Source organism: Cariama cristata, unplaced genomic scaffold (genome assembly GCF_000690535.1).
Source record: "Cariama cristata isolate BGI_N322 unplaced genomic scaffold, ASM69053v1 scaffold8898, whole genome shotgun sequence".
Taxonomy (NCBI): Eukaryota; Metazoa; Chordata; class Aves; order Cariamiformes; family Cariamidae; genus Cariama; species Cariama cristata.
This window is the reverse complement of record NW_009630611.1, coordinates 5022-19821: the sequence shown is the minus strand read 5'-3', so window position 1 is coordinate 19821 and position 14800 is coordinate 5022. Positions and strand designations below refer to the sequence as shown.

The following is a 14800-nucleotide window of genomic DNA, read 5'->3' as shown; positions in this document are numbered from 1 at the left end:
CTATAAATTAAACTCAAGCCAAGTCACAAAGTTTCATGCATGCTCAACGTGATGCACTTTTGCAGTTTATATATTTTAGGAGAGAAACCAGGGTTTAGCTCAACTGCAATGGCACCAATCGCACTACGATGAAGCCTCCTGCCTTCCTACTACCCCCTTCGGTGGATCCCACAGTCAGTCCTGAGTGCCCTGCAGGAACACACCCGTGCCCTCCACAGCCACATCAGTCCTCTACAGCAGTGCTACAACCCGGTGAAACACAGTGGGGAAGAAACCACCAGAACACACATGCTGAAAATATCACTTAATGGTACCTTTGATCCCGTTCGCACTAGGTTACCGATACAGCGTATGGGAGGTTAGCCATACCCTTGTCTTCAAGGAGCTCATGTCTGGAGAATGCAACGCCGCTGCAGTCAACACTGCCATTGTGTGGCATCATACCACCCACACTTACATGTTATGAGCCTGCTCCTGACTCAAACATTAAGAGATTTAAAAACACATTTTTTTTTCTTCTTACTTACCTTGCTTCTGAGCTCTCAGAGGATGGTTCGTTTGTAGATTTGAGCCCTCATCCTTTACTACAAGGGCTAGAAGCCTACTTTTCTGCTTGTTTCTAAGTGTATTATTTTCATTACATGGAAGTTGAGATTCTCAAACACAGCTTCTTAACTTCATCAACATCAGATTACAAATGATAAAAAAGAGTGTACACAGACAGACTGGCTCACTAACACGTCCTGCAGCTCATACAACCACCAGGCTTCTTTCTCTCCTGAAGACGGTACCTCAGTCAGCGACAAGCACACGAGTCTCACAAGTAATAACATATTCCAGTCTGGGAAAATTTTACATCTTTTGTATTTTATTACATTAATTTTCATTACATTTATTCCCTCCCCAGATCTGCAAGGAAAGTCACCACATCCTTCGCTTTCTGGATGCTGGGGATCTGCAGTAACATTACTGCAGCGGTTCTCTGATCCTCAGCATCTGACTACACTGTCCCACCCCTGCCCCAAAACTACCTCATGCTTTATGCTTAAATCAAACACCAACACAGGACACACACATACAACCTGTAAAGACCTTTCTACGGATGAACGGCAGACACAGCGGTGGCCCTACAGACAGGGCACAAGCGTGCAGCATAATTAAAGCAGCGGACACATGATAGCATGCTCAAAGTAGAGGACGATATTCAAAGAGGAGCTGTACCCAAGTTCATGGCACCTTGGCTTTTCTTATGCTCCTTTCACTTTTGCATTTAATTATTTGACCCTTGGGGTGAGCTGGCACCTGGAAGCCGCTTTGGCTGGGCCTCTGAATAGATCAGGAAGCCTGTGAAGGTGATGTACTTGCCATGGTTGCTGTAGGCACCATAACCATCGTGCTGATGGCTGTAGAGCCAAACGGTGTCCCCATATTGCAGAGGCAGCATGATGCTCTGGCTCTGCATCTCCCGCCTCTTGGAGTGGTTGTCATCATAGATCATGGCCTGCACCTCATTGTGGTTCTTCATGAGTTTCACTGACATCGTCTTAAAGGGCATTTTGCCAATGGTGAAGGAGAAATAGTACGCACCAGGTATACGGCATGAGAAGATGCCCGTGGAGGAATTGAAATCTTTTCCAATGTTCACAAACTCCGTGTCAAAGGTGATTGGCTCGTGCTGGGTTTGCTTGTCATCTGTCCCCAGGAGACTCTGTGAGCGGGCAACAGAAAACGCAGAGCGAGGGTCTTGATCCCTGTTCGGCTGATCTGATAACACGTGTCGCTGGGAAGCTTCGTTCTGCTCTCTGGGAAGCTGCTCAATGGTGTGATGGTGTGGCCCCAGCTCTTGAGAGCTAAGAGCATTCTGGAAGAAGGCGGAAGTGTCTGGATAGATTAGGTAGCCATTGAAAGTTGTATATGGGCCCACGTTGCTGTAAAGAGCATACTTGGGGTCTCCATGTAAACGCAGCCAAACCGTGTCACCGTAGTCAAGCTGCAGCATGGCACTCTGGCTGGCTACCTTCCGTTCCTTGCGGTGATGTTCATCATACACAATCACTTGCACCTCGTTCTTGTTTCTCATCAGCATGACAGACAGGTTTTTCTTTGGGTATTTCCCAACGGTGAAGGAGAAGTAGTAGGCTCCAGGGATCCGACAGCGGAACAATCCAGTCTTGGGATCAAAGTCGTTGCCAATGTTCACATACACTTTGTCAAAGGTAATGACCATCTCAGAGCTCCCTTCCATGCTGCTGGTTCTGGCCACAGAGAAAGCAGAGCGAAATTCAGTACTGGTGTCTGCTGGGAAGCCATCCGTACGCAGAAAAATCGTGCAGCAAAGAAAGCCAAAGAGGATCTGAACCCTCAGCGTCATCATTGTATCTGAAAGGAAAAAAGAAGCATATTTTAGTAGGAATCCCATTAATTTCCAGCTCATACTCCAGGTGAAACCCAGACCTGAATCTTGCTAAATAGACATGAAGGTCTATGTCCAAATACTGAGAAGTTTCCAGTGCATTCCCTGATTAGTGTTCAGGACCATACTCCAGTTCAGATCCCAGCACCATCTTGATGTTTTCCTAGCAAGAGCTGGACCTTTTTTCCCCTCTACTCATAGAAAGAAAAAGAATCTTCTCCTTTGAAAGCCTGGCTATCCTACAGCTTGTCTGCAAAACACTGTAATGTTCACAATACAGAAGGATCTCAGAGTTTGCTGGGGCTTTGCCAGAGCTCCCTTTTGTAATGCTTTTATTCATAAGACCGAGGATGAAACAAAGCCCTACACAGACCCTGTATTATACAACGAAGATACAGCTGAAGGGCAGGGAGAAGAGGACATGTGCTCTAGAGATTCCCATGCAGATGCCATCGCCTAGCACCGCACTAGCTGTTTCACAGGATGCGGAAGCTGGAAGCCAAGTAAGTTGGTAGATCCCGTTATTCAGACAGACTTCACCATGAATCTGTCAAGAGTGTAAAGAAATTAGAAGAAGAGGGAATGTTTAGGGAAGGAAGGGAGAGACTGGAAAAAATTAATTAAATGAAAAAAAAAAAAGAAGGAAAACAAAAGATAAATGAAAGATAAGTCTCCCAAAGTATAGAATCACTAAGAGAGAACTGAAATACTGAAAAGAGGGAAACAACTCCCTACCTGGATAATAGACCAGCCAGAAAAAACTTCTTTGACCCTTAAAAAAGAGGGGAAAGTTATGAGCTAATGGGATTTTCTGCTTCTAGTTTCTGTGATTTTTTTTTTTTGGACTGAGGCCAAAAATCTTCTATTAGTGCTTTCAGGCTGAATACAAAACTGCCAGTCTTTCCAGTGAGAAGCTTCTCTCTCTCTGTCACCTCTCTGTGCTTATTAAAATATCATTCAGGCTGGGAGGCAACTGCCTGGTTTGCAGTCTGCTCCATCTGTCACCCCAGAACTGGTGCCTTGCCAGCCTGCAAACAATGAATTCACAGACCAGCAGAACAGGAGCAAAACATGCTACTCATTGGGGGGAGGGAAGACAAAACCTAAATTAAAAAGGATAAAGGGGTAAATATTTGAATCAACAGGGATGGCCTAGTAATAGAAGTAAAGCAGACGGAATCCACATAGACTGTGAGGTGGCAGCGGGATCCTGTTTTGGCAAGATGTGATACCTAGAATCACTCACCAACAGGAATTCAGCGTGACCTATGGTCCCTGCTCTTTACGGTTGGACTTGATGATCTTTGAGGTCTCTTCCAACCATAATGATTCTATGATTCTATGATTCCACACTTGCGAACAAAACTGAAGTCTGAAACACAACTCTAATAGATATGAACCCAAGAATGAATTCGCTTCTCACTTAATTACATCAAAGTGACACACCAGCAAAGACAAAAAGAAATATCCATCCTTGTTCTAATTTGACATTAGATCACTTCTCTCACAAACATATCAGTATTTTCCTCCATGCCCCTAAATTCAGAATGTTTTTCCTGACTTAGCCTGCTTCTCCTGAACACGTCCATGGGACCCCATGGGCTGCACTGAAGCGTGTTGAGAGGGCTGACTGATGTCATATTGAGGCCACTCTCTATCACCTTTGAAAGGTCAAAGGAGGTCTCTGGTGACCGGAGAAAGGCAAATGTCACAACCATCTTCAGAAAGGACAAGTGAGACAACCTGAGGAACTACAGACCAGTCAGCCAGTTTGGTCCCTGGGAAAATGATGGAGTGTTCTTCCTGGAACACATTTCTAGGCAAAGGACATGACATTTAGCATGTGTTGATCAATTGAGGGTAGATCATGTCTAACCAAACTGATTGCCTTCTTGTGAGAAGAGACCAGTGGATGGCACCCACCTTTTAGCGAGGCTTTTGTTACAGTCTCCCAGAGCATCCCTGTATCCAAGCTGCGATGCTACAATCTAGATAAGTGGATGGGTGAAAAACTGGCTGGGTTGTCAGACTCAAGGGCTAGTGTTTAATATTTAATTTCAGTTGTCCTCTTTAATGTTTTTTATCAATGACCTGGAGAAGGAGACAGAATGACCACTCATCAGGTTGCAGACGATACCAAAGCAGAGGGTTTGCCAATACACTTGGAGGCACAGCTGCTATTCAGAGAGACCTAGACAGGCTGGAGGAACGGACTGAAAGGAAATTCAGCAAGGATGAATGCTTGGGCAACCAAGAGGGCAACCAAGAAGGCAGCTGAGATGGTTGAGGTCTGGAGCACCTGACCTATGAGGAGATGCTGAGGAAACTGGGGTTGTTTAGCCTGGAGAAGAGAAAGCTGTGGGGGGATCTAGTAGTAGCCTTCCAGTACCTATGAAGAAGCTACTGAGATGACAGAGCTAAGTTCTTCACTGAGGTGTGTCACGGGACAATAAGACATGGTCATAAAATCCAAAGGGGAAGGTTCAGATTGGATATAAGCAAAATAATTTCATGCTGGGGGCAATTAAGAATGGAACAGTTTGCCCAGAGAGACTGTGAAATCCCCAGCCTTGGAAGTTTTCAAGACCAGACTGGATTAAGCTGCGAGCAACCCAGTCTGCATTCAGTGCCGGCCCTGCTTTTAGCAGCAGGTCAGACTGGAGACCTCCTAAGTCATGATTCCTGACTCTATAACTGATTCCCACAGCTACTGCCTTCTCACAGTCAAAAATTCGCTCACTACTAACCCTAGCCATGACACTTCCACGAAGTAACCAGCTAACGGCAGGTCTGACAGACTGACTCTCTTTCATCCAGCAAATTAATTTAAGAAAGCATTTTCAATGGAACTATTAAGCCATAGCTAATTGCCATGCATCTGCTTCCACGCTGTCTTTATTTTTCCTCACTTTGCCATTTAGTTTGTGAGCTCCTCAGGGCAAAGGCTCTCTCTCTTCCCATGTCGGTACAGCATTTGGCCATTGCTGCTGTTTAAACAATACTAACAGGCCCTAACATCCCACCAAGAACTAAACCCCAAACCGTCACACTGTGAGCTCAGCCTCTGGTTCAGCAGTATTATTTTTGCAGAGTGCTATATCTAGCACGGTAGGCTCATTTCAGCTTCCAGCTTAGAAAATCAAGCCCTAAAGGTGAACTTATAAGGGCTACTAGGTGTTTCTGATTCATAGTCATCCATCGTTATTGCAATGATCGCCATGGTGTGGCTGCATGGAGAACCAGGATGATTGTGACATGGCTGCACACTCTCGAGACAAGAAATGACAGGAAAGGATTTGGCATTTGCATTTTGAGCCAGACTAACAAACCTGGTTCTAAAGCACTGCCTGTGCTCCAGAGCTTGCTCAGCATATCCAAGAGTCAGGGAGTATATTGCAAGCATGTCACTACTGGCCAAAAAAACGACAAAAAGACAAAACAGTTTAATAAACTCTGACCTTATGTTCCTTCAGATGACCACTCTCCTTGTTTCTGTCCCAAAGCTAATTTCTCTGTGGTAAGGTCACTCATTAAAGGTTGGATCACTCGGTTACGGTTGCAAAGACTCCCTGCAGCTGCAGTCCCTTATTTATCAGCTCTTCCCAATAACTTACTGGCAAATCATTTAAATAAGGCAGTTAACTATGCTGTGTTTCCATCAGCAAGTTGTTTCCTTGACAGCTCCCACTCACCACTTTCAGGACTATTTAGGTTCTTTATCTTTTAAAAATAATTTAGAAAGTATCTAATAACTGCCTTTCACACTGAACCAATCTAAGAATAATTTGCCAATCGCTAGGAAGACTCAGCTAGCTACAGGGCTGCCATAAACAGAGGCAACTCATGACAAGCCTTGGACTTGAGCATTAGCGTAGTAAGTCTGAAAGATAAAGCTTCCAGAATGCTCTGTTGCTCCCCCAGCAAATGCTTCTGGTACCCAAGTCTTTTACTGAGATAGCCTTCTTCCAGCAGGGAAGAGATAGCACCAGGGATGTGAGGCTGGCCATGGACACTGTGGCATCAGCCTGAAGTTCATGCTATGGCATAAGTTTTAGAACTGCAGAGTGAGGTGAAAGACCCAGGCTAGAAGTGAAAAGTGGGTCTTCAGCGTGGGTCATGCACGTCATATGTAGCAGCTGTGTTATTCTCATTACGTTTACGTATGAATCAGGGCCCTTTGTCCCCTTCCCTACCATTCCTTATTGTCCTAACATCACAGAAGCACCCAAGGAAGCCAAGCAGACCCAAGGGTTAAACAAGGTATGCTGCTGCCTTTGCACTAGGCAGTACCGACACGGACAGCAGCCCACGGGGAAGAAGTCAAGAAACTAATTTTGGAATAGGAGGCACAAAACACATGACGGAGCTAAACAGTTCTCAAAGGCACTGACATTAAATTAATGATCTGAAAAGAAGGGGCTAAAATGCTAGTGACTCACATAGCAGAACAGGAGTGGCAGATCTTTTTTTGAAAAGAAAGAGACGGAATTCAGCATTTGCATGACCCAGGGAACTTTAATAGCTTTGTGCTTGCTGGAGGTGACTTTTCTGTCCTGGAACAGAATCAGTCCCCCAGGGGAAAGACAATTAGCTTTACTCTTCTACTGAAATCCATGGATTTACAAAAGGACTTTCAATAATAGAAAGGTCACCCCGCTTCTAGACTTGTAGGCCAGATCTTGTAAAACTCACAAGGGTTTTCTTTTCATTCCAAAATATTAATGAGCTAGATTCCCTAGTCCTACCTTAGGCAAGAGTCCTTTAATTTTAGTGGGAGTTTTACCCAGGAGATCACTGAAGAATGAGATATGAAACAAAAGTGAAGCAGTGCGGTTGGATTAACTGTTAGTAAAAGTTCTTAAAATCCTGTAAGCTGCAAGAGCAAAGCCCTGTTCTTCCTGCCTCTCACTCTAATATTTAAGGACAGCTGCAAATGTTTCAATTATTTGAATCAGTGAAAGCCTGTGTAACGAACAGCCTTCTTGGACTATAGTTAGCAACAATTTTTTTCCCCAGATACCACATACTGTCTGTTCCACTCATCCGATATAGATTAAGAGCATCAGATAATGATGCAAATGCATCACTTCTTCCAACATCAAGGAGAAATTAATTGTAGCAGATCCTCAAAAGAAAAATCTGTGCGGAGAGTACTGCGTGACAAAATCAGGGATTCACTTATGGCTTTGGTCTTTCTCTGCTTTCCATGAATGTGGTTTTTTTGAACTCTGGAACAATCCTGAGAGGTAAAACACGGTTTGAAGCATTCAGGATGCTTTTTGGAAACTATAAGCCACACTTTGAATGACAGAACTGTATGGCATTAACATAGAAAGTACTTAATTTTAAATGTTTCCTTGAGCCAAGGGAGTCCTTTAACATAATAAACCAGCTTCTGTGTACTCAAAGATCTGTGGAGAGCAAAAATTCTTTTGAAGTGCCTCAACTCCAGCCATAGTCAGGAAAAGGAAACGGAAAGACTGTATTTTGGCATAAGCCTCTGATGTTGGCCTGCACTTCAGAATATTAATTAAACTTTCTATACTTCAACTGAAGCCCTAACAACTCTGTTAAACTAAAATGATGATATATAAGATTATATATATTCACTGATCAAAATGGAAACACGATAGTTCTGACATTCAGTTTTTTATTCATATAAGAGCATTTCAGGAAATCTGTTGTACACATTTGAAGTGCCAGGGTGACACACTGTGTCTTCTGTTTTGGCCACTATGTATATTTAAAAATATATTCATTTAGACAGATAAAGTGGTGTTTTAGTAGAGAAGATGGCTGAATAAACCCTAGGTGGGAGCAAGGAGTTATTCTGACAGACTAATGCTTTGAAATGTAATATGATTTTTTTTTTTACATCCTTTTCTAAATAAACAAATCATGCAAATCCAACTCTCCACCCCACACACTCTCCTCAAACAAGACTGAAAACTGTAAAGTGAAGAAACATACTCAACACTGATCAGAAGTGGAAAAGCAGAAAATGTTGGTAGAACACTTGAGTTTAAACTGCAATTCATAAAATGTGTTTATACTATAAAGTTGTTCTGCACATGCAGTTACACAAGCTGGTGATAAGTCATCACTGAAATCACACCAGCAGTAAGTAATGAAAAAAACTAGCCATTGCTGGGCATGAGTTCAGTGATAAACGGTTTCTGTGAAAGTATAGGCCAGAGAAGACTGGAAACCACAGCTTGAAAGCCAGGAGTCTGTTGCTGTACAGTGTTTATTTAACACTGCTACCTTTAGACATAAAACACTGAGACCATTTCAACAGTAGGGATTTTTGCATGGATCCACTTACAGTTACAGTATTGCCAAGGTTAAACCACCTCTTTTCCCACCCCCAAACCTAATTTCCCTTTTTAGCCTGGTTTATGTGCGCGTTTCTTTCTCCTGGTGTGCACAAGAGATGCTGAGCCTGTGGAACAAGGTTTTATTGAAGCATCCCATCTCTGCAGGAGGAACCGGATTGCTGCACCAGAAGGCAGATCACACAGGCATAAAGGATTAACAGAGACAGTCTGGCCCGGAATACCAGGAGGTATTTTGATAGGTAAAAGAAAGTAACTGACACTTTGGCAGCACATACCATAAAGAGATCAGTTAGTTAAGACAGAGAGAGAGGAACACCCCAAAAGTCAGACTGGCCAGTGCAAAAGCCAGCTCTTAAGAGAAAGAATGGCATGGAGACCTAGAGAACGGAGCAGAGGGCAACTTCATGGTTCCAAGTGGCTGGGCTGGAAGCCATGTGGCGGGAGGACTTTTTCACAGAAGTCCTGGGTTTTTTTTGCTTTGGCTGTGGAGGTAAAACCATGTGAAGCACAGGGATGCTGCCAGACAGACAGCCCCAGCAACAGACCTGCTGGAGTGACAGACACCTTATGAGGAAGAATGCTCAGCACAAGCAGCACAATTCAGGCTATTCCAAAGGCAAATGGGAAATTATTATTTGAAAATGAACATGGCTTAGTTACAGGGATGATTTTATTTTAAACTTCTTACCTGGCTTAAGATATTTAAACTATGGTAGTCTGCAAAGAAGCTGGCAGCCTGTTGAACTGCACATTGCTGGACCGTGTAGAAGAGCTTTTAAAAGATGCGTACAGTCTAGAAGACATAGGATAGGGGACATGGGTAATAACAAGGAAATCTAGCATAAGATTTCTCACTTTTACTATGCTATTATAAAGTCTGGGGGAAAAAAAACCACAACAAAACCAAACAACAAAAAAACCTTGCAGGATTAAAGGCGCTAAAAGGAAATAGTCAGCAAATAAGATGGTTCCATTTTATCATCCGACTAGCTGGAATGAACACTCAAGATCCAGTTAGTACCACAGCAGGGCTAAGGGAGAATGTGCAGAGGAAGGAAATGGCTATACAGACCATGAAAGACTCTCTTAAGAGGCAATGAGGGAGAAAGTTTAGAAGTGTTTGCAAAAGATGTTTCTGGGTTGGAGACAAAACCTGGGAACCTAAAGAAGATGCAGATGAGTTCAGCATCACAGACTAATCTCGTAATTTTTCTCTTTTAGTAAGAGTTTGAGCAGGAAAAAGATGAACGTTTTTCCCAAGAACTAATGAAGCATGGGGAGTTGAAAAGGTTGATAAAGGCAGAAAAGCCTGTTTACGCAGTCTCACTGAACACAGGCTTGTTCTTAAGTTTTCCTGAAGTGGTGCTGTAGCTCACGTACTTTGGGACATTCTTTTAAAAAAAACCATCTCTGTGTTATAATCAATAGGGTAAACTGAGCTGTGAGTGACCAGGTGGGGAGAATGACACTAGAATCAGTACTCTGGGATCAACTCAGATTCTAAGTCCTTTATTCTTTCTGTTTTATTGTTACATACCATGGTTCAGTTTTTCTACCCTACTTGCAGTGAAGGAAAGTTTAGCTCTCAGGATAATCCCCACTCCTTCTGTTAACAAATGAAAGTCTAGCAACAGTTCAGAGACTATAGGTAGGTATTTACAGTATTTACTATAGGTCGATATCTACAGTATAGGTAGTTATTTGATTTTTTTAAACCACACTTCCCTCTACGCATCTAAGCAGTAGTTTCCTTCAACGCAGCTGAATGAATATTTTCATCCTCCAACCATGCAGACCAAAAGAGGGTGTCCCTATGCTGTTCTCAGAGTTGATGCCTATTTGCCAATTGCCTTTCAATCCTTACTTGTGACAAATACTTATAGACATTAAAGGAAATTTCATCAGGATGAGGGTAAGTGTTCCAGTTAAACACAGGCTGTCCTGGCTTTCCTTCCTGTGCCGTACTGCCACTTTCATTCACATGCCCAGTTGTCCAGCAGACCTGTCAGGTATGGCACCACCAGCTGGGAAAAAGCTTGCAGTGATCCTTTCATGTTCTCCTCTCGTCCGCTCATGAAGCATGAAAACAACAGTTAATAGTAGGTTTATTTGTCCGGGCACTAACAGGAACCTGTGGAACCTGACACCCATGAAGGTACACTAAATAGGAAAGTCGTTTTGACTGTCTATACATCACAGGAATCACAACTTTTGTGTTATACCTTCCTGTTGAAGACTGTTGTACATAACATTGTGGAGATATTATAAGCGATATTACAACCTGTGGTGTACTTTCCAGGTTTGTTCGTTGTCCGTTCTGTAATGGTTTTACATCCTCAATTTCCTTTCTGTGAGTCTGTGCTCCTGCACTTTATATCAGTCAATATATGATTTTAATTTAACTGCTATGTAAAGCCCTCATCAAAAAAAGGAAAAAGTTTTAGATTTTTCTTGTCTGTTCTCTTCTCTGGCTGCATAGCCACACCTTCCCTTTCTCTTTGTTATTTGAGTGGGCACATAATTCTCATTTTTTGTGGAAGTCTGCGCCTGCAGTTGTTGCTTCCAACCCATTCCCCCACTCACCGGAATGCTGCCTTCCAGTCATTGCTCTAAGACCTGCCACATCATGCACCTGGGTAAAAACTAGAGGGAATATGCTGGTTCTTGCTGGTTGATCATCAAAGCACAAGTTAGGATGGGCCTGTGGAGTCCAGTATTTGTCCCCTAAGGGAATTAACGGATAGCTGAGCACCAACTGGAGTTGCATGCAATGACAACAAAAAGCATTTTTGTTTCCTAGTCAGGTCTGAGCTCACTGACTGCTAAGAGCTGATTTAGCAATGCAACCAAAGATGTTCACAAACTGGGTAACTCTGGTCCCCCTCTTGATTATCTGCAGTTAACAGAAAACTTTCAGAAAGGATGAGATTCAGTTCCCTTTGCTTGATAGATCAACTTGTAACACTATGTTTCATCAGTAGAAACATAATTGCTTTGGTCTTTTTATCCATCAAAGGCTGCACCATAACATACTTTGAGAAAATGTCACATGCTATTGACCGGTATTTTCTGACAGTAGGCTTTGCAAATCCGTCTGAAAAAACTCTGTACTGGGGCATTTGCCTACAGGAATGCTGCTTTCCTTGAGAGACTTTTTTCTTGTCTTGACAGGTATGGCAGGAAAGCATGCTGTCTTTTAACATCTGCCATCACACTCAGCCAAAAAATAGCATTCATTTCTTTTCATGCCCTGCTGTTTCATTACTGTGAAGATACTGGGAGAACACAGAGAATTGCACTGCAGTGCTGCTCTTCACTGCCAACATGCCGCAACATCTCAATTTGGAAATTCACTGAGCTCTAGTTTAGTGAAGAAGGTGATAAAAGGCATTAAGATTGGTGTATCTTCCATCTCTGCTCTGGCATGTTCCTTTCTGCTCTTCCTCCTGCTGGGTAAGGACACAGGCCTGGAGCTGGAGAACTGAGATGAAAAAAGCATCATGTACTCAGCATCAAAGTAGAGGCCAGTATTATTCCAGAATGGAAACTCTGCTCTGGCAAACTCTGTTTGGGGAAAGGGAGGTGTCAGTCAATGTCCACGTACGCTAATGAGTCTTTTTTCTGGTCCTGTTCTCTAACTGTCCGTCATGACAATCCTGTTGCTTTCATACCCAGTGAATTGGTAGACAGATAAAGGAACAATCATTTCAAGACTAATCATTGCATGTGACTACCCCCATTTTTGTTACCAGACAGTCTATTGAGACCCAGACTTCCCCTCAGTGGCACAGAAGTTCTTGATCAACAATGAAACTCTGCAATACACATAGTGCTCTTCAGTTCAGTTGCTTTTCATGAATCAGGTTTACCAAATTCTCAGCCCAGTAGCATTCTTTCTTTTATGTGTACAGATATACGGTTAAAAGTAGCAAAGTAAGTTAGCAAAGTTGGTCATTGTCACGTTTGTCAATAGTGACCCTTCACAACCAGCAAGGTGCAGTTCCCCATTTCCAGTGGCCTTTCCTGCCAAATTCTTTGTAATGAGACCTCTCGGAGGGATGCCTATAGGCAGCTGGAACCTGGGCCCTTTAATGTTTTAGCCATTTTACTCACGGCTGTTTCTCAGAAGGCTATAGCTCGTGCAAATGAGACATCCCAAGGCCATGAATTGATAGCTGATATCTTCAGGAAAAACCCAGTTTCTGCTTCTACTTTTTAAACTCTGAGTATTTTTTGGTCCATGGATTTAATCAACTTGTCATCTTCTTCAACAGGGAGCTATGAAGTTCATCCCTTAAACCCTGTACAAGTCAAGTTTTCCCAGCTGTGCTTTTGCATGTTTCTGCGACAATCTGACACAGAGGTGCTGCTGCGCACAAGGCAGGATCACTGCCCTGCCTCTGGAGGGACACAGAGAGGCATTTGCTGAACAATCTCCTCAATACACACACGGTTTTACAAAGTTTCCCCTTATCTGCCTTCTGGCTTTATATTGTTGCCAGTATCTAAAAAACCACCAGTCCCCTCACAACAGCAATAGAAATGCTTGTGTGACTGTTTCTGTAAAACTCTGTCTGCACTGGGAAGCCGCTGGTGAAAGTCTTTGGCATTACCATCAAAAAGCACTGCTGGACACTGCTGTTCACTCATCAGTCCTTCATTCACAGGGAGAAAGCGCTCAGAGCCTGTCAAGTGTTCACAGATTCCAGGCTCATCTGTGTGACCAGCCAGTTTCCTCCTAGGCAAAATTTCCTTTGACAGCTTGAAGCTGCTGCCTCTGATTTTTGCTTATAGGAAAAGAATTTTGCTAAAATACCGAAATAACGACTGCAGCAACCCACTGGCAGGTTTTATGTAACTTTTAGACTCTAACTGGACATAATATAAAAGAAAAAAAAATGAATTAACAGGAAGGATATGGCTGCTCTGAACACCGTTGTGCAGATGGTTTATTTAAAGCAGGCTTGGAAATCGTTACACTGCATTAAATATGCAGCTCATCCTGACAGAAGTGCCATTTGCAATAGCCTACACAATTTCCTCACAACCACACCGAGAAATTTCAGCCATGCACCCTAAAACCAAACATTCACATTCAGTTCATATTTCAAGCCAGTGCCCCCTCTACTCAAATTCTTTCAGTCCCCTACCTCCCTTCTAGCTACTGCTGCCTAACACCTTTCCTTTTCAAGACAATTATTAACAGCTTCCAACAGATTACCATCTGCAGAACCCTCTCCAGCATGTGCAGTAGTCTTCTGCCCAGCCCATCTCAGATTTCCTTCTAAATTTCCTAGAGAACGACCCCTCCACCTTGTTGCCTCCTCCTACTAGTAAAAAGGAGATTTTTTACATTAGCTCTCCTTTGCTTTTATCTCCGTTCAGAACCACTTTGTTCCAAAGCTAAACCTCCTTTAGCATCGGATCACAGTAAGCCTTCTTTTGGATACTCTTTGCATCTCTCAAATAAAGACTGGGGTTCATATGCCCATACGAGAAGTAAAGAAAGCAAAGGGAAGGATGGGAGAAGGAGCGATGAAATAAACTCAAGCAACGCAGTACAAGCTAATGCGAAGCACTGGTCAGTCCTTGGGTGGAAGGGATTTACTTTGAAATATCTGGGGCATCAAGTGACTGGCTTTCTAAAGCAAATCATTATTCTTCCCACAGTGTTCAAGAAGCAATGGAAGATGGGGGCAGGGGGAAAAGCAATCAGAGCTTATATAGTGTCACAGCTTGTGCTCACATGTCCCAGAGTAAATCAAAATAGGAGGATTTCCATCAATTTATGGATAATTCAAGTGTAAGAGTGTTTAAACACACCAGATTATAACGCTAATATGCTACAGTTCACTGAGCAACTGCTTCATGAAAACAGCCTTCTAAACAGCGCAGTCTAATTCTTCATTTTCTCCTTGTCTTGTTCATTCAACACAGATACTTTCCAGCAGTTGCTTTGCAGCCTTTCAGTCCCAGAGAGTACTTGTTTTCAGAGAAAAAAATTCCCTATTGCTTGGTTGGTATAAAAAACATTTCCACTCCTCCCAGT

At 43.0% G+C, this 14800-nt stretch overlaps 1 protein-coding gene across 1 annotated transcript; it reads right to left on the bottom strand.

The window, feature by feature from the left end:
• Positions 1 to 855: 855 nt before the first annotated feature.
• On the bottom strand, positions 856 to 2374 carry C1QTNF4 (C1q and tumor necrosis factor related protein 4). The gene has a single exon (XM_009705614.1). The coding sequence runs from the start codon at positions 2372 to 2374 to the stop codon at positions 1271 to 1273; it is 1104 nt and encodes a 367-aa protein (XP_009703916.1). The 3' UTR covers positions 856 to 1270.
• Between the last annotated feature and the right edge of the window lie 12426 nt (positions 2375 to 14800).